General features: G+C 42.2%; 1 protein-coding gene across 13 annotated transcripts in view; it reads left to right on the forward strand.

Moving 5' to 3' along the window:
* LRRC8D (leucine rich repeat containing 8 VRAC subunit D) overlaps positions 1-26,022 on the forward strand; it is a 90,416-nt gene that overhangs the window by 23,019 nt on the left and 41,375 nt on the right. The window contains exon 2 of one of the 13 annotated variants that reach the window (XM_061633611.1): positions 3,106-3,175. The exons of 4 other annotated variants lie outside the window; for them this stretch is intronic. Coding sequence is in view for 1 of the 9 variants with exons in the window: in XM_061633601.1 (XP_061489585.1) it covers positions 10,015-10,042 (28 nt within the window). In the remaining 8 variants the exon portion in view is untranslated. Of the gene's footprint in view, positions 1-3,105; positions 3,176-7,544; positions 7,615-7,781; positions 7,802-8,791; positions 9,261-9,288; positions 9,367-9,934; positions 10,043-16,399; positions 16,469-26,022 lie in introns of those variants that run through there. 8 more of the 13 variants (XM_061633612.1, XM_061633614.1, XM_061633602.1 and 5 more) reach the window with 8 other exon arrangements.

Consider the following 26,022-nt stretch of genomic DNA (forward strand, 5'->3'; position numbering starts at 1 on the left):
ACTTCCATTGAGATGGTAAATTTGTATCTGGGCTGTACTACTTCAGACTTCAATTAAGGGTCTCATGATGGAATGCTGCCCTATACAAATATATAAATATCCATATAGAAAATTTAGTATTCTCTCCTACAGGGAGAAGGCTAGACTAGAGCACTTCTCCCTGACATCATAGCTATGTTCGGACGTTCAGCTGAACATGTGATGTTTGAAAGTGGGAATGGGACATGCAAGCCCTGACCACATGTCCCTGTGGACATAGGTCACACCTACTCAGTCCCTTGGGGCTGATGCTCAAAGGCATGGACATGCATGAGGACATTGAGGATGGGGTTTGCATGTATGCTGCTGCCCCCATCCCCACTTCTAAACTGTATTTTCAGGCAAATACCAAAACAGCTCTAGTGTTCTACGTACTTTTTTTTAATATGAAGGTGCATTCAAATAGGCTAGCCCCCACCCATAGCATGAAATGATTTAGTGCAGACACAGGTTTATGCCAGTGTGTGCAGTGGATTGTAATTTTACAGCCACTTGTATGATAGAAGTTATCTACTTTTGCTTTAGAGGATGTGAGGGTGATTTTTAAAAAACAGATGGGGAGAAAGACTTGTAAAATGAGAGAACTACTGGGGAGAATTTTATACATTGTTCAAGTGGACATGGCACAGATGCTCAGTTATCTACTGATTGTGAATTGTGTGACTGTTGATGTTTTCCTGCAGCTCCATGGAACACTGTCAATCATGTTTTAGCCCTCTCTCTTTTTCTACCTTGTGTTGTGTTAGGCAGAATGAAACTGACATGGTGTTTGATAGCTGTTTCACCATCTATCAAAACATCTAGAACAAGATAAAAGAAACAGCATGGATGATGATAAAAACTCAAGTTCATGATTTTTGTGCAATCCAGCAAAGACCAGCTGCAAGTTGTTAGAATGCCTTTCAAACAATAATTCAGTTTCAGACTTAATTGACAAAGGGCAAGGTGACAAGCTTTCCACCATAACCAGACCAAGGTGGTTGATGTATATATACCTGAGCTATTCATTCAGGAGTGCCAATGGAAAAGTCATTTGAGCAGTTGCAAAGAAGAACTCACGGTATGAGTGAACATTGTGGTTCAGACACGAGACACAGATGTGATGGCTATCATTGTTGAAAACTGGGAGAAAATCTCTAGACCAGAGATTCCCAAACTATGGTCTGTGGTCCACAAGCTTCATTCAGGTGGTCCGTGACATGTCCACATTATATATTCAACTTGATTTTTAATTCAGTTCTATGTTCAATTGTATGGAATGCAAAGTGTAAGACAATAGGATACAATATAAGAAATAAAAGAAGCAATAAATACAGTTTAAAATCTACTAAATCTAACACAGTCCATTACAATTGCTGCAACCAGCAGAAAAAGTGGTCTACTGAGACCATCAATTTTCAAGTAGCATGTGGAGGAAAATGCTTGGAAACCCCTGTTCTAGATGTACAAATGTATAGCTAAAAGAGCTGCAATATAAAAACGCATTTGAGTCCATTGCTGACAGCTCTTGCAAACTATCTGGGTGTCTTACTGTACAACCATTTAATGGATGCTGCCTCATTTTCTGTAAATGCAAATATGAAACCATTTGGCATCTCTGAAAGAGATGAAGAAGCCTAGAAAGTTGGATACAACAGAAAAGGTAGGAGAGGAAGTAACAACAAAACTATTATAATTTATGAATGAATTTATACTTGATACATTAAGTGTGTCGCCTGGGAACAATCAGATTAATCATGGTTCACTTTTTCCATGTGCGTCTGTCATACAGCTGGAGATTTTGCATAGATATAGATACGTAAATAGTGGATTTTGTGCCTCTGTGTTCATGAGTTATTGGCCCATTTCCCTCCCTGCCAACAAAATGGCTGGGAACTAGTTTATGCAAAATATGTTCCCTGGTAGTTTAAGGGAGAGTAAGCCCCATCATTGTTCGAGAATCTTCTTAGTGGCTGCACCGAAAGATGTAAAGTACTGCTGAGGAAGGTGAGGATGATGATAATTTATTACCCGCCCAGCAGTGGATCACAGGGTGTGTTACAATAATTTAAAATTAAATACTAAAAACAGTTAAAACAAATTACAGTCACTGGAATAAGCTGGGTCCTGAAAACACATGTGATGTCCAAGGCCACCCTGGGTTTCTACTGGGAGGAAGGGCAGGATATAGCTCAGACCAGGGTTTGAATCCTCACACAGCCATGAAGCTCACTGGGTGACCTTGGGCCAGTCACTGTCTCTCAGCCTCATGAAAACCCTATTCATAGGGTTGCCATAAGTCAGAATCGACTTGAAGGCAGTGATTTACTTACTTACTAATAAATAAATAAAGAACAAGGTGTGCCTTCAGCATGCAGCAAAAGCTATATAATGAAGGTGCCAAATGCACCTCCGTGAGGAGGAAATTCTGCAACCTAGGGCTCGCCATAGAAAATTGCCCTCCCCTGGGCCATCGCCCCTTTAACTTTTGAGAGCAGCAAAACTACCAAGAGGGCCCCCGCTGCTGATCTTAACACCTGAAAGGGTCTTTAGGGAAGAAGGTGGTCTTTCACGTAATTGGGATCTAAGTCATTTAGGGCTTTAAACACTAATATGAGCATCTTGAATTGGGCCCAGAAACAAACTGGCAACCAATGTAAAGGTTGATAAACCTGGAGTGATGATGATGGAGTGAAGATGAGGTATAACCTCAATTGAGTACAACTTGTAAAAGCACACAACGCTATGTTCTTTTTGCATTCATTATAGGAAACTTACTCCATTTTGGCAGTATGCCTGCTTGATTGTCATGAATAAATGCAATAGCATGGACAATAAGAGATTGCTGTGCAATTAATACAAGTTTATTTACCTCATACATCCTATACAACAGGGATAGAGTAAGCTCTGGCCCCTTCTGGGCTTGGTTGGTTGGTTGGAGGGATGGGTCTTATTCTTGCCCCGTTCTTTCACTCTTTCTGGCACACTATTTTTGGGCCTGTTGGGATAAAAGCATAGAGCTCCTCCTGCCTTGGCCATGCTTGTGAGTAGATCGTTACTCATGAACAGACTTGGTTGTTTGCACAGAGACTATTACTCATATGGAATCCTCTCTCGGGATCAAGATGATGGGGAAGAACTGACCAACACATAAATGGTGAGTCTGCCGCTTTCCCCCCTCTCTTCTCAGCCCTATTCCTCTGTTTCCCCTGTAAAATATTTGCTAAATCTGTTTTTTAATTCATTGGCTCCACATGTTTCTGCTTTCATCACCAACTGAAGAAATTATATGATGGATCCCTAAATTCATGTTGGATTGTTTGGGGTTTTTCTGTATGTCAGAAGTTAGAACTCATGGCCACATACAATGGCATTGGTTGAGCCATAATCTTGACCTACAAAATGAAGGTAGAGTGTGTATTAAACACACACACTAGATTATATATTCTGTACAAAATAGCATAGGTCTCATATATGTATTCTGATACGAGCAGGAAAGCCTTTTATGATGAGCTTCCGTCGGGCCTTGAAGACCTGGCTCTTCAGGCAGGCTTTTGGGGTGGGCTAGGTTTTATTATTATTGTTGAGATTTTTAATGTTTTAATGTATTCGTATATTTTTATTTTGTACTCTCCCAGAGTGGCTGGATAGCCAGCCAGATGGGCAACTAATAAATTCAATGAATGAATAAATAAAATTTTATGTGAAAAGGATATCTGATTTGGAGATGCCCCATTAAAATATGTTAGATGGTATGTATTGGGACTAGAGAAATCACTAAGTATTTTCCTGGCTGGTGCTAGTTACCTGCTTACTATGTGCTTATTTATATTGTATATTATAACAAAGATGAAGATACGCCAGAAAATCAAGACACTCTCAGCTTTCACTGAAGAGATATGAAGTTCTTACACCTAAACAATCTTTGCAACTTAAAGATAGGTTTGAATTTTTCATTTGAATCTTGACGATACATTAAAAAGATCTATCCCTCATATTTGCTGCTGCTTTTTCAGTCAAGGTTGTGTAATAAGTCACAGTTTTAGGGTTATGTGTTGAAGAATTAGTGTCCATATGTGGTGGACCCTACATCATGTGTATTACAGATATGTACTGCATTAAAACATTCTGTATGGACCTGAGGCTAATTGTAGCCAGCCAGCCTTGTTAGGTGGAGCAGCCGCATTTCAGATGGAAAATTGGGGGTGGGAGGAGGTGCATAGCATCAGCCAATTCTCCCTACCCCCTCACTGGTAGCGAGGATAGAAAGCCACTTCTCCATCCCTCCACCCCTCACTACTCCATCCAGATAATGTGTTAACTTACATTAAAAAAGTTTAATCTGTTGAATTGTCTCACCCTTTGTGAGATTCTCAGGAATACCAGGCTTAAAGCTTGACTTTGCTACAGTCCTCTTTCACCTGTGGTCTTTCCTGTGTTCTGATTCTTCGAGAACTGAACTAAGAAGTTGGAAACGACTTGGGGAAGGAAATTGGATATTTTTTTTACTGGTTGCTGAGTTGACTTTTCTCCCCCAAAACAATGAAAAAGCCTTATGCTGAGCTGCACATATTGGGGAAATAAGTATTTAGGTAACCAGCCAGCTAACTGCAGTGTACACAGCAATATTTCTTTTCCTCTAGGGCTGTTTTCATCCTTTGCCATCATGTACTCAAGAAAAAGGAAAAAAACTGGCTGCTGTGATTTTGAGTATAGTGAGTGCTTTAAAGGTAACTTAGGGTAGCCATTAAAATCACTTTAACAATAAGCACCCAATCCTGCTCTACCATTATAATAACTGCAGCTGCCAGCGAGATCACATCACTCCAGGGCTGAAGGAGTTGCACTGGTTACTGGTTGTTTTCTGGGCCCAATTCAAGGTGTTGGTTCTGACCTTTAAAACCCTATACGGTTTCGGCCTAGTCTATCTGAAGGAGCGCCTCCAACATCATCAGGGATGCCGCTCAACAAGATCAGCCTCAAAAGGCCTTCTCTCTATCCCACCAGTTAAAACAGCTAGACTGGTGAGAACTAGGGAAAGGGCTTTTTCAGTTGTGGCCCCCACTTTGTGGAATTCCCTCCCAAATGATCTCTGCCATGCCCCCTCTATGATGAACTTCCACCGGGCCTTGAAGACCTGGCTCTTCAGGCAGGCTTTTGGGGTGGGTTAGGTTTTATTATTATTGTTGAGATTTTTAATGTTTTAATGTATCTGTATGTTTTTATTTTGTACATCGCCCAGAGTGGCTCGACAGCCAGCCAGATGGGCAACCAATAAATTTAATTAAAAAAAAAAAAGAGTAAACAAATTCTTGCTGCAGGCAAACAAACATGCTTCTTTATTGCTGGCTGGGTAGAGAATACAACTGAAACTGAAAAGGAGAGCAAAGTCCAAGAGGCGGAGTCTAAGTCTAGCCCATAATAAATACAAAGTTCTAATATTTAACTCTTCCAAGGGTCATGTTACTATACAGGCTGTTTTTTCAGGATGACTTTAATAATGGGTCATAGTGATCATGAAAAATCCACCCCTACTTACCCTGCCTTATTCACTAAATTATCCAGAGGGTCCTGTTCTTAAATTGCTCCTGTTCTATCATTCTTTAAATGGAGGTTGTTATTGTCTGTTATGTCACAAATTTAAAAAGACAATTCCTCCCCCAAATCCTAGGAGGGCTGCAAAGCATAGCTAGAGGGGTGGTGCCCTCCTTTCCACCCTCTCCCCCCCCCGGCTACAGGGCTAATTGTAGCACTTTCTTGTGATACACACAAACTTAAATACTGTAAAAGCACATACCTATCTCTCCACCATTATGGGGTGTAACTGAACTTGTTCAAACTGTAGTGTGTATCCATTAAGGGTGTGTGGTCTTGTTTTCCCCACCCACTTGAAAGCACCGGTCCTGCTGGGCATATAACAAGAGTATGACAACTCTCAAAGCCTTTTCTTCCTTTGGGTCATCCAGCTGGGGTACTTCTACCAGGAATAAGAGGAAGCTCTGTGAGCCTCAGAGGGAGGAGTAAAGCAGAGTGTATAGCCAAATGAAATGACGGTGGGGAAAATGAACTAGTTTGAACTTTTCTCCTGCCTTTCCCTTCATTTGCTATTCAAGAATAGCTGTTGGTGAATGGACTTCTTTCTAACCCAGAGTCAGCTGATTCATGTGAAAAAAACAGTAGGAAGGATTCGAATGGCCAAGCCAGCATGGAGCAGTATTTAGACATCAGTGTTGGACTAAGACTAAGGAGGCCCAAGTTCCCTACTTTGCCATGAAACTCACTAGGTGACCTCAGCCTGATTGATCTCTCTTGGCCTGACATACCGTATAGGGTGGTTGTGAGGATAAAATGGGGAGAGGGGCAAGAGTAAGAGAAACTCCATGTATGCTGCCTTGAACTCTATGGCAAAAAGGCAAGATACAAATGTAAGAACTACTTCTTCCTGCAGCTCTGCCATTTTCTTCCTTGTTTGGTGTCTGGCCTGCTATGCATCTTGCCCCTGCTTGAAAACTTTTTGTGATATATCGATGACTTAAAAGAGTGCTCCTGTAGCAGAGACCACTTTTTATTTTTACTAAAAGTATAAATGTTTCTTCTTGAGGTCTATGTTCATGAAACAGTTGGATAGCCTGTAGGTGAGCTGGTGCATGAATATTCCATATGTTTAGTCTGATGCTCATAGAAGCATTTCATCATTGCCCACTGTGGATCACCTGTGTGGGGAAATGAGGCTAAAAATGTATAAAGCAACCTTCCCCTGAACAGTATATTTTTAACCAGTAAGCACCCTCTGTTCCTCTCATGACATCTAACAAACAGGAAGTGCAATTGACTTGCACTGTTTCCCTGCAAATCAGTTGAACTTCCTGTCCATACCCTTGTTCACAAGACAGGAGTTAAAAGCATTATTGGTCTGCTAAACTGCAGACAAGACCCTCCCTGGCGCAGAGTGGTAAGTGGCGGTAACGCAGCTGAAAGCTCTGCTCACAGCCGGAGTTCGATTCTAATGGAAGGAGGAAGTCGAATCTCCTGTAAAAGGGGTTGAGGTCCACTCAGCCTTCCATCCATCAGTGGTCGGTAAAATGAGTACCCTGCGTATCACGCCTGCCTCTGGAAAGCTTTGTCAATTTCATTCTCTATGGTTCTCCAGTCTCTAAGGAGATACACAGGCTGGCAATTGCGCTTATTTCTCTAAAAAAGCAAGAAAGTGTCACACACCCCTCCTTTTTCTGCAGGGAAGTGATTTGAAACAAAAACCCCAGCCAGCAGAATGAAATTGACAAAGCTTTCCTGAGGCAGGCGTGAAACTGACCAGCAGCCCCTTGCTTGCTTGCTTGCTGTGCATTGCAGATCGCACCCAGAGCGGCCACCCAGTTTGTAGGCTGGCAAAAAATAAAATGCATCTGTGTAGTAGTTGCAGACCACCCTCATCACCCCACCATTGTGATGATTGGCTCAATTTTCCCAGGCTTATTCTTGCACATGCGCAAAAGTGCAGATAAGTGATTGGCTGGAATGAAGAGAAGGGGCAAGGGGGAAGCCCAAGAACCATCCATCAGCTGTAAAGTCCGTGGTATTGCATCCTACCTCCTGAAGGTACAGCGGATGATTCCCGATTTTAAACAGCAAATCGCATTTTTGCTGGTATTGCAAGGAGCCGATTTAACCCGTGAAAATGCGTAACAGTGCGAGACGTCATTTGGACGACCGAAAAATAATGAACACACATAGTGGGTGTGTCACACATTTTGCAGTCGTCTGGATGAGCCCTGATTTATAAAGGGTAAGAACAGCTCCTGGCATGCTTCTGGAAGGGGCAGAATTTCGCGCACTCTCTATAAGAAAATTGTTAGCGAGCAAACGTACTCTCGGATATAGTGCCCCAATCTAGCCGCTTCTGCAAAACCAGAAGCGCGCGTTTATTATGCCCAAGGCTGCTAGTTCCTGCTTCATAATTCTATAAAGTGCGGGTGTAAACCATTTTCCATGTTTCCCAGGGAATCAGCCTGGGTTGAGGATCCACCGAGGCAAGCCAAAGCCGCGGCGCCAGAAACCGAAAACTTTTGAGGGCTGGCTGGACCTCTTGGGGGGTGGGGTGAGCGGGAATGCATCGATCACAGTACGCGTTTAAAGGGAGAGCGGCAGCAAAAGCGGCGGATTAGAGTAATCGGTCCTCAAGGGAGAGGTTGATTGGGGAAGAGCTCTGCTCCAGTTTGATTGTGAAACTTTGAGGGAGGAAATGGAGGGAGAGCTGCGCTTACGACCGTGCAGCTAGCCGAGTGCCATCTGGCTTTTTCTCCCCTTTCCTTAACAGGAAGCGCTCGAATGTCTGAAGGGCTGGCCAAAAGTGACTTGAGTGACTGACTCTCCACTTGGGCTCGCCCCTGTTGCGGTCCGCTCGCCCCTTCTCTGACCCTCCTGGACTGCAGCCTTTGCCAACGCTAGGAACGGGGGGGGGGGCGCCGGAAAGAAGAGTGTGGCCGGATCAGATACAGGAAGGGTAGGGCGGGCGATTGAATAACAGCCCCGTTTGTTCTTCGGGGGTGGCTGCAGGGCTTATGATTGCCGAGTCATTCATTCGCCCCTACCCCGAGGCTGGCTATGCAACGTTGCACCTTTCCATTCAGCGCTTGCATATAACCACTGGGGCCCCGGCTGCTTGCCTGCCTGCCGGCCACACGCAACTGTTGGTACTGCCGGGTGCAAATGCGCAGTTGACAACTCTGGTGTGTAGAGGCGGGAGGAGGAGGCGACGGCGAAGGGAGGGGGGAGGAGCGAGGCGGCGATGATGGGAAACGGCACGTTGTTTTCCTCGATTGGGGCTTTGCAATGAGCATGCTTCCCCGCGACCGGCTTATTCCAGCCTGTGAGCGCCGGCTGCTGCTGCTGCTGGCGGCCCTTTGTTCGTCCGTCCGTGCAGCCTCCCGAGGGATTTTATCACGACCCAGGGAGCCTCGCAGACAATGGTGGTGTCGGCCGGGAAAGCAAACCACGGGCATCAAGGCAAACCGGCTCGGGCCGGCAGGCGGTGGAGGAGGGGAATTGACGCCGAACTGCAAAAGCGACTTTAAATAAGAGCAGGCAAGGGTCTGGTCTCGCCCTTTTCTGCTCCCCTAGATAATAATTTTTTAAAAATAATTTTAGAAAGCGGAGTGAGGGCCTGCGATCGCCTTTGCCACCTCTTCCCTGTCAAGGCAGCAAGTTCAAGCTTCGGTGGTGCAGCACGAAAGACAATCCGGCAGGTTGAGCGTGTTTCTTTTTTGATTGTGGTCATTTTATGCATTTTGAGGAGAATAAGGGTTTCCGGGACAAAGTTCTTTTGGCTCGGACATTGAGGGGACGAGAGAGGTGGGTTTATCTTGTCTGTTCAATATGCATCCTGTCCTATCAGAGTTGCAAGCTCTGGTGATACACAAGCCATAGTGACATTTGTTTTAAACCAGCTGATTTTAAAATGTGTGTCTGTGTGTGCAATTGGGTTGGGTGAACAGTATAGGAAAGGAAGAGCAAACCTCCCCTTTCTCCCTTTAAAATCCTAGTTCCATAGACACTAGTGCCACAAACTGCAGTAAATAAGGGTCAGTATTTTTATGCCTGCTATAATGTCCCTGCAGTGATCGATGCCACCACAGTTCTAGGTCTCCTCCATTTGCTAGTGTTTGCAAGCCGTCTTGCAATCTGGCAAACATGAAAGAGGTTGGCAAGGTGTGAGTTGATATAGCAAGGCCTGAGCAGAAAAAGCAAGCCCATTTTTGCATTGAAATATAAGCCAGGAAAGTGCCATTGAGCTTATTTTTGCTCTGGTCTGCTCTCCTGCAGTGTTTCTGTGAACACAGGGTTAATTGGTGCTATTAATAATTTTGTTTTTGTAAGTAGAGTTTTTGTTTTGAGTGTGGGATGTCAGTCATAATATAAATCAAAGAAAGACCAGCAAACAGAGATCCTGATTGCATTTTGGAACAACCAATATATGATTGTGCTGTGCACAGACATTTCATGCTGACTTCTCTGGAAAGACCTCTTGGTGAGGAAAATTATTGGGGGGGGGATTGTTAGTTGTTTACATAATGCTGTAACTGTAAATTAGGTCTTTACCTAAATGAAATTGTGGCCATACTTACCTTGGTCTTTCTACATTGAGTAATTACAACTGATTCTTTTCTGGTAACTTTCCTCATAATTTTGCCTTTGGTTCGACTATATTTTGTTGTTTCTAATCTGAAATGATTTCTCATCTTCATATATTATCAGGGATAGTTTCCTTGTACATACACTCTGGCAATTTGTAAGGCTGAGTAGAGAGATGAAGAATATTATATCAAACTCCACATCTTGCTATAGACATTTTGACAAAGATTATTCAGGGTGCCCAGAATTACCGATGAATCGCAAGAGTAGCAAACATACATTTTATTTCATTATCCCAGTTAAAGTTAACTAACAACAAAACATGAGTAATTCTTGGACATCCTAACAATAGTAGGGTGCAGAGAGATAACAGTGGGTACAACCCTGTACCCAATTACCTAGGAGTAAGTCCCATTGAACCTAATGGAACTTACTTCCTAGGATTCTGCTATAAGAGCAATGTTTGCAGGTTGTAGGCCAGCCTGATGGGCTGCATTCAAACCAGTGGGGAACAGATTGGATTGCATCCCTTAACCTGGCAGGATTTTCAGCTTCTTTAACAGCAAGGCTCCTGTGCCTTTTAATGGTTAGCTGGCATGCAAAAAGTTAACTGCTAAAGCTCTTTCCATAAAATGTTCGTGACCAAGAGCTACTTTTATTTTATTTTTTCAAGGAATCTGCTAAAAACATTCTGTCCATTCTCACCCTGTCCCCAGACCAACTTTGAGCTGGAGTTCTTGCTCTGGCTGGAGATGTGGGGTGCCGCGCACTCCTGAAAATGATTCCCAGTTCCTCATTGTTTGTTTGTTACAAATCTCCTTAAACATCTGGAATTGTGAAAGAAAGCAGATGCCTGACTGTACTCTGTAATTCATGAGTGCTAAGGGTGTGTGTCTCTAAGTTCTTGCAGTGGTGACAAAAATACTCAGATCTGCTTGAGTTTTATAGTGAGCCTGAGGGGGATGCCTCTTTTGGTGGCTTGACTGCTCACATGTTAGGGAAGATGGAAATGTAAGGCCCCAGTGGCCGTTTCTGGCCTGCCAGGATTTTTCTTGAGGGCCAAGAGAACAAGCAAAAATGGTCTCTCTCAACCAGGAGGTAGGCTCAAAACAGTTCAATACCTTTTCTTGAGAGGAGTGCCCCTTCCTGTTTTAGCTACAGACTCATGTCTGCTCCTGAGCCATTAAACCTGAGGCACAGAGGGGTTTTTTTGTTTCTTTTGTTTTTGCTATGTTAAAGTAGCTCTCCCCATTTTTTATTCCATTTCTCTCCCCCCCCAATGATGTTGATAGTTCCTGCCAATATATGATTCTACTGTCCTTTTTCTCCTCCCTTCCCATTTTCAGTGGAGAAGTCCATACTAAGCAGCCCCACACCACTTCTCTTAGCTTTTGTCCCCCTGGGGAAGAATTTGGTGCTAGTAGTTCCTTGGCAGCAAGATTGCTACATTGAAGAGTGGCCAGATAAAGCGTTTGACCTTAAAGGTGCTTTGAGTAATGGGGACCACCTTAGGAACAGTTCCACCTGTTCTCCCGCTCTCCTTGACTGGCATTCCCTGTGGGCTCATAGAGAATTCTGCAGAGCTAAGTCTAGCTCCCAGTGATGTCTGGGGACTGTCCATCATGGGGGGGGGAGCGGCACTTCACCCTAACTTACTGAAATCTAGTCGCCAAAAAGCTAGCCAGTGACTGTAAGTTTAAGGGGGGCAAATGGTGACAGCAAGAATAGAGAAGGGCCATAGCTCAGCAGTACAGCATCTGACTTGCATGGAGAAGGTCCCAGGTTCAATCTCCGGCATCTGCAAGTGTCATGGTGGCCTCTTCTAGTCAGATATTTACCATCGTGGGAGCCAGTTCGCCAATGAGGTGTATACATTGAATGCTGATCTCAGTATCAACAGTGGTGTTGGTACTGGAATATTCTGTATGGGCACCACCTTCAGCCTTGAGTCAGGTGCAAAACACTAAGACAAAAAGTAAAGGGGACAGAACAGTGCCTTGGGATCCACCAACTCTAGAGGCGAAGATGGCTTTTACCTAGTCTGCTGCTGATACTCAGACAATAGTCTTCCCACAATAGTTTTCCAGCAATGTTTTTCAGTCTTGGCGCCCAGACCCAGACAGGCTTCATTGGTGGGCACAGGAGAGGTCCAGTTTCTCAGATCCATGTCTGAGAGAGAGATCTGTGATTGATACCTTCCGAAGTAGCATGATTTCCCTCCTAAACTGAAGGGTTGCTTTTCATCCCCCACCCCGTGTTTCCTTGAGTTTCTCACCAGGATATAGTGCATCAGCTTGGCACTCTTAACTCCACTCATGACTTCTTGTGTGATATCAACTCTTCCAGGGATCCAGCCGAGAGAGAACCATATAGTACATTTGTTCTTCGTCCCCACCTTCCTTTAGGGGTCATAGAAGTTCTGAGGGCTGTTAAACTTATTCTTCCAACCATGTCCAGTGGCCTTATAAATCTTCCTTTGCTGTAGCTGAGAATTATTTCCCCACTCTACACACATCCCCCTATTCTGGGTGTTTTGAGTCATGCCAACATCACCCCACCCTACTGAATCCCTACCAGTCAGCCTACTATGACTGATGCTTTTGTCTCTACAAGAATTATTATATCTTTGCCACCGACTCCACTCTTCTTTCCTTCCATCCACCAATTTCTTGTATCGGTACCACCCATTCTTTCCACCGCTGCTTGTCTGATGCAGAGTTCATATCTACCACCCACTTTGGACACTTGATTGACAGCAACAGCTGACACTTCATTAATTTCAACTCTCATACCATTCACCACATAAATCATATTCCACTGATACTGATGATGCCCTTTTCTCTTCCTGTGCTACCATCCTCGTTATCAGGTGCTCCTACTACCATCTACCATAGCTTCTGGGATGCTCTTGGCTGTCACCTTGGTCGCAGTTAAGACTACTGAGGAGCAATCAATACCCCAGCCCCTCAACCTTGGTACTGCCTTTTTTTAGGTGTTATTACATCTGACTCAGAGTTGCTTGCCTCAGGTATGATATCCAGTTTCTCACCTGATCAATGTTGGCAACCAAAATGCTTTTTCCTGTACAGAAGACATTAAACTACATGCGGAACAGTTCTTCATATGGTCAATTCTCTGGAGACTTGGCCAGATGGAGGTCTTGCACTGCCCATAAAGGCTCAACTGGTTCATGTGGATGCTGCTACCCTTGTTGTGTTCACCTGTTGCCAGATTTCCTGCAGGCTCCAAAGAAGTTATGGGAAAAACCATTGATGATGGCACTCATCTGTAGGAAGGTGGAGAACTGTTATAAGTTCCAGCAGGATGACTGGGCCTTCCTGGTCTCAGATTTTATAATTGTGGAACCCTCTTTGGCTATGACTAGGCAGAAGCTTCAGTCATCCCTGATGGATTGCAAGGTCCATAAGCTAGGCGGTGCTTGGTCAAAATTTATACTATGCTGCTGCTCTGTCACTTTGTCTTGTGAATTACTTTCTCCATTTTTGCTAGACCCTCTCTTTTGGCGTAAAATTTCTCATGGAGACTGCCCCTCTGTACAATTCAGAGGACCTCATCAAGCTTAACAGACTGACAGATTCCTTGATAGACTACATGCGGTTTTCTGCCAGGGCTGTGTTTGCAGACATAGTGGTTCAGAGGAACCTGTGGCTAAAGAAGTGCGATGTAGACAGATATAATTTCTCCATTGCTCCTTTCCATGGCAAGACGATGTTTGAAGAAGTCCAAACCAGGATTATGGGCAAGAAGGCCTTTGGTATTGTTCCTAGAAGCACAAGTCACAAAAAAGTTTACATTTGTTGCATCTCTGCAGGACCAACCAAGGTCAGAGAAATAGTAGGATTACCAAGCCTGTCTGGCAAAACACTTCTGCTTGGAGAAGGCCTCTGAAGTCACCTCTTGCATGTTTCAAACCTCCTTAGACAAGCAAAATTGCTTCCATCACACAGGTAGCGCTCAAAAAGTATAACGAGTATCTCATGCATAACAGGAGGTCATGATAACGTGCATAGATTTGGTCCTTGAATGAAGCATCACTCCTGAACCCTCCTGTGGCTCCTGCTTACCTGCTAATATCAGCAAGGTATGCCTCAGATACCACTTTAACTCAAACGGTCTCCGACTTGGTAGATTTTACCCAAGTACTTGGCCAAAGGGCTTCACTTCTGAGACCCCATCAGAATGCCATCACTACATATGCAAGGCTGTCAAATTCATGCTAAGAAGTAATGAGGCAAGATGGATGGTCCCCAGCAAAGAATCCATCAATTGGCTGGAACTCATGTTATCTGCTCCATGGCTATGCCATTTGTATGTTAAATTAATACAATGAGAGCATATAGTCTTAAATGACTTGAAAAAGTTCTCAAGTCTGAGCCTGGAAGATCATCTTCTTAACTGGGATGATTTTAGAGTTGTGGATGGATATTCTCACAACCCGTGATATGTGTTGGCCTTAGAGGGAAAAAAGCCTACACTTTGAAGGTATGATGAGTTGGTCATAAGAACTCACTTCCAAGCATGTATTAGAAAGCACTCTCCCCACTCCCGGAGCTTCTTAATGGTGGTTAATGTGCTTGTCATGAGTTCTGAGGGTAAGTCATGGCATATCGGTTATTATAATAATGCTTTTCATATACCATATGCCATGTTGATAGGTTCTTGTGGGTTAATTCTCAATTTAATATAGTACATTTATTTAATGGTCATTCTTTTTTAAGAGCTATTCCAGCCCTTTGGGAACAGGACAGGTTAGTAATCCCCATCCCAAGAAATAAGTTAGGGATTTGAAGATTCTAGATTCATCATCATCATCACCATCTTTATGCTCTTGCCTTGGCCTTTTAACAAGACCCATTGGGACTAGGAAGAGCTGTGATAATCTAAAACAAAACCAGGTTTAAGGCTTTGGGCATTCTCATCTCTATAATCCTACATCTAAAAAGGTAGCTGGAGGAGAAAAATGAACAATTGTTCTCCCCTCCCTCCCTTTTTTACAACTGAAGGTAAGTAAAGAGGGAGTGGATTTAAGATGCCAAAAGTAGATCTTAGGAGAAGATAGCCCCTGAGCATTCTTCCAGTGTTTCACCTCTGAGGTTTGTTTCATTTTCTCCAGATTTCCAGGTTTGGGGGGGGGGAGGAGCTACCTTTTTGTTCACAGACCCTGCAATGAACTTAACTGTTTCGTCGGAACCTCTGGAGATCAATTATGTAGCATTTATTTATCTTTAGTTCTTCAGCTATTGTGTGTGTTGCAGGATAAGGCTCTGCTCCATAAGAAATGTTCTGAGCTTGTAGATAAAAAGGCGATATTCTTGAATGTAACTAGTAATTTGTGCCTTCACTATTTTAATGTACGCAAAGCATGGAGGCTGCTTGGATGTTTGCCTGACAGAAAGCAAACCATTTAAGTAAGTTGCACCAAGGTGTGAACTGGTTGCTTCTGCTAATGGCTTCAGATATTACCGAACAAGCACAACCCTCTCAGACATCACCTCTGCATTCATTTGGTAATGCTGCTTGTAGCACTTGACGGGGAACCTTTGCAGAGGAACCTGCTCATGTTCTGTCTGTGTGTACAGCCTGTGCAACTTTCCTGTTGAGCAATCGGCACCTCCAGCTCAATATGGAAGAGGAACTTGCTGTACTGTGTTGTCTGGCTGTACTTTTTCAACAATCTCTGAAGCTGCCCTAAGAGGACATTTAGCTTTAGGGTTGAATTGTGGGTTCTGAATTGGGATGTCTAGTGGGTGGGGGTGACATGGGCACTGGAAAAAAGGCATAAGACTAGGAAAAAAATAGTGCTGCCTTGGCTTCTTGCCCCTTCTTCTGAATTGCAAGTGGAAGTGAATGGATGTAACTATATTAAAGATGTGTGGCAGAGGAGTAACATTGATCCTGGCAGAGTGCAGAACATAGGACTGTCTTTCAAACTCCAGGTAACCAGCTGTAGTTGGGAAAGGTGGGTGGGAAAGGTGGGTGGCATAAATTTGTGGAACTGCTTCTATGTACAGACATTGAGACTTCTTTTTTATTTAGCATTTCAGGGACACAGTGCAATTTGAAGATAAGGAATCCCAGAATTAGAGCAGGCTAGTTTGTTCTGAAGGTGGGAAAGTTTTATTTTTATCGAAACACTTGACCTATGTGACTTCCTCTACACTTTGTGTTTGTGTGTGTGTGAGAGAGAACTGCAGTTTGTTTAGAAGCCTGTTAACGTTTTTCAGTCTAAAGGTGAAGAAGGAGGTGGACTGCCTTCAAGTCGATCCCAACTTATGGCGACCCTATGCACAGGGTTTTCATGGTAAGTGGTATTCAGAGGTGGTTTACCATTGCCTTCCTCTGAGGCTGAGAGGCAGTGACTGGCCCAAGGTCACCCAGTGAGCTTCATGGCTATGTGGGGATTCGAACCCTGGTCTCCCAGGTCGTAGTCCAACACCTTAACTGCTACACCACACTGGCTCTCAGTCTAAGGGTACAAAGATGTATTTGATTTAGACTTGTGCATGTGTGTGACAGAGACAGATCATATACAGAAAACTGTCAAAGCGGAAGCTACAACAGGATGCAAATACTTTGGTAAGCAGTGAAATAATTGTGTTTGCTCTGTTTAAAAAGGATTTATAGGAATGTCAGATATCCTGCTGTTAAGAGTTATAATGTTAGTATTTCAGAACATCTAAGCTCTTTAGCATTCTCCAGTTTTTGAAATGTTGAGTTGTGGGAGGGTTTAGAATCTCAATGATCCAAACCTCAGTTACCTGTTCTCCTGAAAATTCTTTATAAATCCTCTGCTGTTATAAAACACAGGTGAATAACAATCCTATATATTATATATGAAGGTTTTAGAGGTCCCACAAATTCTGTTATGTACTCTGATGAGAAATAGATTACATCTTGAGATATTTAAAGATAGTTTTTAAATCCCAAACACAGTGTATTTCCTTTCTTTGTCCAGATCATCCTATTGGAACCAGAAAACAAATAGCAGGTTACTCTCCTCATTGATAAATTCACTCCCTTACGTTTGCAGGATGTGTTACATGACAGGACATTTCCTAATACGTGAAACAAAGCTAGGAGAAAAGCATATTATTCGGTCAGTTATGCAAGTTTTAATCAATTTAAAACTTAATTCTTTTCTGGCTGGCTGGCTATCCTGGCTGTGCTATGTTGTTTATGTAAATTTTGTCCTGCATTTTTTAAAAAAAATATTGATAACCTTAATTTTATTTCATGCACGTAAGCCATAAGGGTGGTTGCAGAAGATGACAGAAAATGTAGCTAGCAAAAGCTATTGCCATGATCTTTGTGTGGCTTTGAAAATGAGTAGAATGTAATAGAGGTGAGAATGAGTTCAACAACAAGGTTCCTCTTTGAGTCTGACAGTAAATCTTAGAGGCCTTGTTGATCTGCTGCTTTTTCGTCTGACCCCATCTCTAGAAGCAACCTTGACAGCCTCCTTTGTTTTGAACAGAGTATCACTGAGGCAGGCTTTCATTTGCTCAAGCTGCAATAAAATAAATTACTTCTGATTATGCAAGAGGAGTACCCATTTCTGTCCCACAAATTAAGGCTACTATCCTAACACTCTTAATTACGGAGCCAGCACCACTGTACACAGTGAGATTTTCTCCTGGGCAAACATTTATAGAATTATACTGTAAGTATATTAGGGTAAAAAGTGATGGGTCTGGTTAAGCTTTTATGACTTATTGGGAATCTTAAGTCTGTAATCTCATGATCATGGGTATGAAATCAAGTTCATGCCAAGGACTCCCTCTTCCTTCTTTCAAGCCAGTTCCATCTCATGTTTTTTGAAACTAACCATGGTGCATCATTATGTCTGCTCAGTTAACACTATCCATAGTTAACTAGTTTGCAAACCAGTTTTTAACTCTGATTACAAATTTTGGTGTAAAGCTAATCTTTGTTAATGTCCACATAACACTGGCCCAAAGATAACTTGGGAAAGGGAGCATGGAATTGGCATGCAAAGGTGAAAGCCCACAAAACACACCACATGCTCATTGATCTCCACAGACTGGAGGTCAGGAATGTTGCATCTGCACCAGACCACTGAGAGCAAAGCACTAGTGTGTGCAAAATGTTTACTGGTGAGATTGCAATTTCTCTGGCAGGTTCCTTGTGTTCTAACCAAACCTAGAGTATGAAAAACATGTAGTATGTAAGCAAGACAAGTAAATAGCAAAGACCTTTAAGCTGTATGCAGATTTTTGTTAAACTTGGGTGACCCCATGTTTAATTACTTGCTTGGCATCCAGGGATAGTTTCTTCACATATTTCAAACTTTATTACAAATCCATGAGTACTAGAAACAATTCAAAATCCATATTAGGGCAATACCTTCATTAGGCCACCCAGAATGTTACAAAATAGCGTGCAAGCTTTCATGCTCTCCAGCGCTCTTCATCTGGCTGGATGGTAAACAATGCAATGAGTGGGGTGGGAGGTGGGGTGGGGTGAGGGAAGGAAGTTGGCTTATGGAAAAGCTATCTGTGTCTGCATCTGGTAAGAGTCTTAACGTGGAGTGTGGGAGGAGGTTATAGGCAGTCAAATGAGGCTCTCATGGAGACACTGCTTTACCACCAGCCAACTTTTTTTTGGACAACCCCCCAGGCCTGACTGGCATTGCTTACCATCTTGTCCAAGGGTGATGAGCCCACCGGCTGGATCAGTCATCCATTGTGCCAAGCTCCCCACCAAACCAATACCTTCCAATGGTGCATCTTCTTGACCTTGCAAAATCTCCTCTTCTTCCTCATAGGCATCACCATAGGTAGGTTAGAGGTGCTTGGGAAACAGGAAGGAGCACTCTCTGCTGTTTTCTAAACACCTTCACCCTGCTAAAGTGCAAGAGGAAGAAGGGTTGCCTTTGTGAGGTTAGAAAAAAGCATTTTTGGGAAGGTATCTTCCTCACCATCACAGTGCTGTGATGTTTATCCCCTATCTCATAACTGAATGAGGAGGATTAGAAACACTCTGTGTGCATGCATGCACTGGGTGCTTCCATGTGTGGCAAGCATGTGTGCTGTATATGTTCTGTGTGTGCAGTGAGCATGCATGCGTGTTTGTGTTGGGCCTTGGAGGGTGACCATCAGTGTAGCCCTCTGGCTGAAAAAAGTGAGCCAACCTTGTTCTAGTCTGATGAAGAGTTTTGGAGCCCTCCAAAGCTTATACATCATTTTGTGACACTTTAATTGGCCTAATTAAAGACATTTCCTAATTTAGAGTTCTTTTGTTTAGATAGGAACACTGGAACCTTTATTTTTTTGAGTAGTAGAAGTTTCCTTTAAAAAGACAAATAAATCCAAGGTTCTTAGAAGACAATAAAAAACTTAAGACAAATTTTTTTGAGGGGGCAGTTTTATAGGGATAGTGGTGGTATTAGGAACTTGATTATTGCTGCATTAAGCAAACTTCATCTTAGCACTGATTCAGGATTTTCACAATGAGAGATACTCAGATATTACAGTAGTTTAATCTAATAAATATTGGTATAGATTTATGCCACTAAAGCATTTTAAAATATAGATGAGGACTGAGTTATCTAGAACAATACAGTGTTCATTTTGATCCTTTTTGTTATTTGAGCCATTTTGAATGGCTAAGAGCCTATCAGCTGCTCGGCTACTCATAACAATCAAGCAAAGTGCAGGCTTTGTCACATCAATTATGAATTAAACCATCTTATTTGTTTCGTGGCTTCTATCCAGAAAAGGCTGCAGTGTGTGTGGGGGGGAAGAATAGCACATGCTCTTGCTACTGTCCCAGCCACAATGAGACTGTTTTGAAGATGCGATAAATTTGGGGGCAGGTTACTTATTTTAATGTTTATGGTTGACTTAAATGCTCCATTGTGGATGTGCATTTTCTTCAAGGAGAGAAATTTTCTTTTTCTCTAAGATTTGGAAAAGCATTTCTCCAAGGGCTGATTTGCACGAATGCCTCGAGGTGCTGCTGCTTGTTCTGCTGACTTCTAGCTGCCAGTTCTCTGCATGGAAGAAGTCGCATGTACACCATCAGCATGTGCAGAACTGTGCTCCTCCCCTCACCAGTGACTATAAGTCAGCACAAGTAGTGGGTGCCACTCTGGAGGCAGTTGTTTATAAAGAACCATGCACAGTGCTGGTGTTATACAGAGTATAGAGAATAGGTCCCTGTCCTGAGGAGCTTACAATCTAAAATTCCGCACAAGGGAAACAAAGAAAGGGGAGTGAAGTGGAGATGGGGATAAACAGGGAGAATATGCAGCTGTTGCAGTCACATGTAATTAGTTCGAGTTGCAGTAGAGATTTTGTGACGGTTGCCCCTGAAAAGTCCTTCAGTGCAGGATGTTCTTGTTTCATAGTATGAAAAGTTTTGTTAGCTACTGAGCAACCATGGTGGTTTTGTCTGTCTGAGTTTTTGATGTGAAAAGAGATTTGCAGTCTGCAGATGGCGTTCTGTCCACTGGGATTATTGCCGAGTTAGGTGCAGTATTTTTGTCTGTCCCACCCTTTGTCAGCTTTTGTTTCTACCTCATACAGTACTATTTCAGTTGCACCATTCTTGCAAAATGCTAGCGTTATTTGGTAGCTAAATATATAGCTAGGCTCCCTCCTTCTGTTCCGTAGGGTTTTGAGGGTGTCTTGTGGGGTGGAGTAGAGTGCAGAAGATTCTGGAAAAGCTCCTATTCATAGTTGCCCCGAGGGATTGGTTTAGACAAAGTGTTTCTGGCTTAATAAACCATTGTTCATTAAAAATGGAAAATGAGCTTTGGGTCCACACACTCCTCCCACCCCATATGAGCTGGTCAGTGACCAAAATAAATATCTCCCCCCCCCCACTTACTCAGGCTCCACTGCTTTGGTCCCAGTCCCATTAAACCACTGTGAGTGTGCCTCAAACAGAGAACTGTGGCTTTATATCTGTATGCTAAACAGTGTCTGAAATGATCATTTGATAAACCATAATTTATTAAGCCTGGAATGTTGCATCCAAACTACCTCTAAGAGTTGCTTCACATGTTATGCAGTGCAGCTGGGTGTTCGCTCCCATTAATATGTAAAATATGGAAGGGGAAGATGTGCATCTCCAAATATTTGGGGAAATTCAGTTGAGAAACCAGAAAAACAGGATTGTGGGTGTTTTTCCCCTGACATGTGTCCACTGCATATTTAGAAATGTGTCTCTCCATAGCAAACACTGGCATATCTGTGGTATTGTGTAAATTAGCTCTTAAAAATGTAAATGTACTGCCTTCAAGTCGATTCCGCCTTATGGCGTCCCTATGAATAGGGTTTTCACGAGGCTGAGAGGCAGTGACTGGCCCAAGGTCACCCAGTGAGCTTCATGGCTATGTGGGGATTCGAACCCTGGTCTCCCAGGTTGTAGTCCAACACCTTAACCACTACACCACACTGGCTCTTAGTGGGGGGCATTTCAGGTTAGTCTATTGTTTTGGGGTAACCTAGGATAAAAATGGATCAGATATATGTTAGCAGCTGCTCCAGGATGAACTTTTGATCAGCTTTCTTTTCCTGTATGAATGGTTCTTTTGCAGTTCCTTACCTTTGTCATTTCTAATGTTCTGATAACCTGAATCTTCAGCTTCCAGTCAGATGGTTTAGCGCTCACATAGACACATGTGCTGATTTAGGATGGCTAGGATCTTTTATTTTCTGTTGCCAATCACTGCTTAAGAATGAAACCACATTTGACAGTTAGAGCTTTAGTTGCATCTAACATGAGCTGTATGAGTGCAACCTTTCCTATTAATTAGTAATCCCTTGCCTTTTTGCTTGTGGTTGCATTGAGCCTGTTGTAGCCTATATGGCATGTGAATGCTCCTGCTGACTCCGGTGACCCATTATGGGGCTAACCTGAGAATGACTTTCCACTTCAAAAGACTTTAGAGAAAATGTCTAGCAGGCTATTGTCCAAACAAATTTTTATACTTAAACAAGAATGTAACAAACTATTACAAAAACAATTGTTGCATTTTTTTCTCGGTGACTCTGCTGGCAGACAATATAAGCAATGGGCAAGAAAACCAATGAAATAAATTATAGTATGTGTTCTCATTTGGAAGTCTTGGAAATGGAGTTTTCAGAGCTGTTGTGTATTTGTCTCCTAATTTACACTCTTGACTTTCTTTTGTCAGAATAGCAAGAAAGAAGCGTCCAAGCCTGAATCTTCTACTCTAGCTACAGATTGAATTTTAGAGAGCAAGTAATGTCCAAATAAGCCAAGTTATACTGGGGGTCCACATTTGCTGAAAGCTTATTTCCTTTTCTGTGAAAATACTGTAAGGGCTGAGCCTATAGCTCAGCCTTGCATGCAGAAGGCCCCAGGTTCAATCCCCAGTATCTCCCAGTAGAGCTGGGAGAGAGCCCTGTTTGAAACTTTGTAGAGAGCTGCTACCAGTCAGTGTAGACAATATGGACCTAGATGGACCAATGGTCTGACTCAGTAGAAGGCAGCTTCCTATGTTCACTTTGTTAAGAGAAATCTTGCATACCGTAGTAGGCTGTTTTTAAATGCTTTTTAAAATTTTAGTGCTGGATTTTAAGGTTTAGAATTTTTCTTTTTCTTTCTTTCTTTCTTTCTTTCTTTCTTTCTTTCTTTCTTTCTTTCTTTCTTTCTTTCTTTCTTTCTTTCTTTCTTTCTTTCTTTCTTTCTTTCTTTCTTTCAGTAAAATGTTTTGAGTCCAGCAATTAATTTGTCTTTTCCATAAAAGAAGAAAAGAAAAATGCTAGACAAAACCTAAAACTATTATTGTAAATATATTTAGCCATCATTCAAAGGCTTGATGATTCTTAGATTTATTCTGCAATGAATTACAAATCTGTTCTTGTTGGTAGAAAATCTTTTGGGATAGGGAGGAGGTTGAAGGGATTGTTTAGCCTTTAATTATTTTTTTTAAAAAATCAGCTTGAGAGTATTTTTCAAAATGTTATATTGGTAAATTGTGAAGCTTGCCATTTTCTATTGCCAACTGCACATCTCTGCTCAAACGCGACAGTAGCAAAGCAACTGCCGAGGCACCTGTTGCTAGCTTCCATACCTGACAGAAGTTGGCAGAACCAACTTTGCTGGAGGTTATTCTCACAGCATGCTCTTCTAGGGACACCATGGTTTTAAAAAATAAATTGGCATGGAGTGCAAGCTGCTACGTTGCCCAGTTACTTCAGCACTGGTTCCCCCAGAAATCTCTTAAATTGAAACAAGGTGTTGGAATTAAAAGATAATCTCTGGGAGCAGATGATGGCATGTGTGTGGCCTTTTGTATGACATAACACATGCTTCCTGTCACAGCATTGTGGGAAAAGGTGCCTCTTTGAATGAGTGCTCAACTTTTGTTAGCCCCTCAAACTAGACTGCCAGCAACAGATGGGAGGTAAGATTTGAAGGCTAGGATAGAAATATAGAATCTCTTGCATGCCTCTTGGTTTTAGGGGAAACAAGTATGCTCTCTTGAACCAGTATTAAAGCACCAGAAAAATAATTTATTGTGGTCTCGTCTACACAAAAGAGCAAATGAAGTCGTAAAACAGTGCTTGGACTGTACTGCTTAGAACAGCAAGTGAATGTGATGGCGGTGGTAGTGGTGTCAAATGCTTGGTAGTTGGTGACTGAATTAGTTCTCTATATTCAGCTTTGCTCAAGTGATTTTATGTCTTTATTGGATTTTTCCGTCAAGTAGCTGGAAAGGAGATAGAAGAGACTGGCTGGTCAGCTGTCCTGCTGCTTGGATGAAAACGATGGGACTTGTAGCACACACATTCAAGCTTTCAAAGTCCAAATGTCAGAGTAGATTAACTTTTAATGTTTTATTCCTAATCGTGAAGATGTGTTTTGCTCAGGTGTTAAAATAATAACTGTAGGCATATGTTTTTGGTACAGATATGGAATGCTTCTAAATTTGGCTGTAAATGCTTGCCTACATAGAATGCTGGGTTGAGTCATTAGCCTATTCCTAGTGTTATAAGACATTGATATGTCTTTAAAATAGAAAATTGAACATGTTGGCTGTCTCTAGGCTGTGTGTATTGAACAATATTTCCCTCTCCCCATCCCCACTAAAATGATTTTCATTGGTTATAGGATAATGCTAGTGATATGTATCCGTTATTAATTTAATGCATGTGTAAAAAGCAAATGTTGTTTGGATGTGGGCAGCATGGCCTTGTGAGGTTGTGTGTGTTCAATCCATCATCCTGTCAGCTACAAGGAGTCCTTTACAGTTGAACAGAACTTTGCACTTTTTGAAGGCCAGCCATGTATAATGCTGCCTAAATTTTGCAACTAGAAGATACAGCTTGCCAGTTTCAGCATGCTTTAACCATGAACTCTTAATTTTACTTTAGTTTATAATTCTCTAGATGGAGATGCCATGTAGTATTTATTTATTTATTATTCGATTTATATCCCGCCCTTCCTCCCAGAAGGAGCCCAGGGCGGCAAATTCCTGAGCAGAACTCCCTCACACACCCAGCTGAAGCGCTACTGTGACTCAGAGGATGGGAAGGCATCAGAAAGCCACCATTTCCTACGTCTGTCCCCTGTAAATGTTCTATGTATTGGACTCCTAGACTACTTGTGCTATATGTAGAAAGCAGGAGTAAACCGAGATGTCAGTAGAATAGATTGTTCTGATACATTCAGGTGAAACAAGCAGCATGCTAGGGGGATATGTGCTTAGGATAGTTGGAGACTTTTCCCCAGTGCCATGCAGATTCGCCATCCCTCTGCTGATTTCTGCTAACCCAAATGGCAGGCTGAAGGATAGTAGTCTCAACATGGATGGTGTATTCCAGGGGATCCCATACTATGGTCTGTGGACCACCAGTGGTTCGCAAGCTTCATTCAGGTGGTCTGTGGCATTTTTGTGGATTTGCGGTTGAAGATGGGAGATGGCACATCCGTCATGTGACTTGTTTCTATTGATTTTTAATTGTGTTTTAATATCTCTTATACTGCATCTTATTGCGTTACAACTTGTAACTCTGTGGAACTCAAATTGTGATACAAGAAAATACAATATACAAGAAATAAAAGAAGCAATTAAAATACAATTAAAAATCATGCAGCATGTAGCACAGCACATTACAGTTGTGACAAGAGGCACAAAAATCATGAAGTGGTCCACCAAGACCCTCAGCAATTTTCAAGTGGTCCTTAGGGGAAAAAAGTTTGGGAACCATTGGTGTTGTCCAAAGCAACAGCTGCAGCACAAAATTGCCATGCTTGCCAATGAGTTTGGTGGTATACTAGCGTTAAAACGAAATCCTGCAGTGCATTCCAAATGTGATGGTGTAAATGCTTTCTCCTACATAAAGGTTATGTCTGTGTAGGACATGTGCCACATATTAAAAGGACTGTGTGTTGTCCTGGAATAACTTGTGTTTTCTTTGACCCTTTTATTTAAAAAAAGGTGCTGTCCAAGGTGCTGAGGGTCCTAAAGTCGTTGAGGGCACAGTTGAATCTCTTTTTTTTTTTTTCAATAATTTTTATTCAAATTTTCATAAAACATACAAGACAAAATCATAAAACATTCAAAGACAAAAAACAAAATCAAAAATAGTTAAACAAAAAGAAAAAAAGAAAAAAAAAAAAACAAAAATAAAAAATAAAAAGTAAAATATTGACTTCCCATTTGTCAAAGATCAAATCAGTTATAAGTCTATAATATATAGCAATCCTGTCTCTTAAGTCATATTATAAAATCACTTTCCTCCAGTAGTTATCTTACTTAATCATCAAATCTCATAAACATTACTTTATTCTTTCCACAAAAAGTCAAAGAGAGATTTCAATTCTTTAAGAAATATATCTATCAATTTTTTTTTTCCA

The sequence above is a fragment of the Rhineura floridana genome, chromosome 6 (assembly GCF_030035675.1).
Source record: "Rhineura floridana isolate rRhiFlo1 chromosome 6, rRhiFlo1.hap2, whole genome shotgun sequence".
NCBI classification, from domain to species: domain Eukaryota; kingdom Metazoa; phylum Chordata; class Lepidosauria; order Squamata; family Rhineuridae; genus Rhineura; species Rhineura floridana.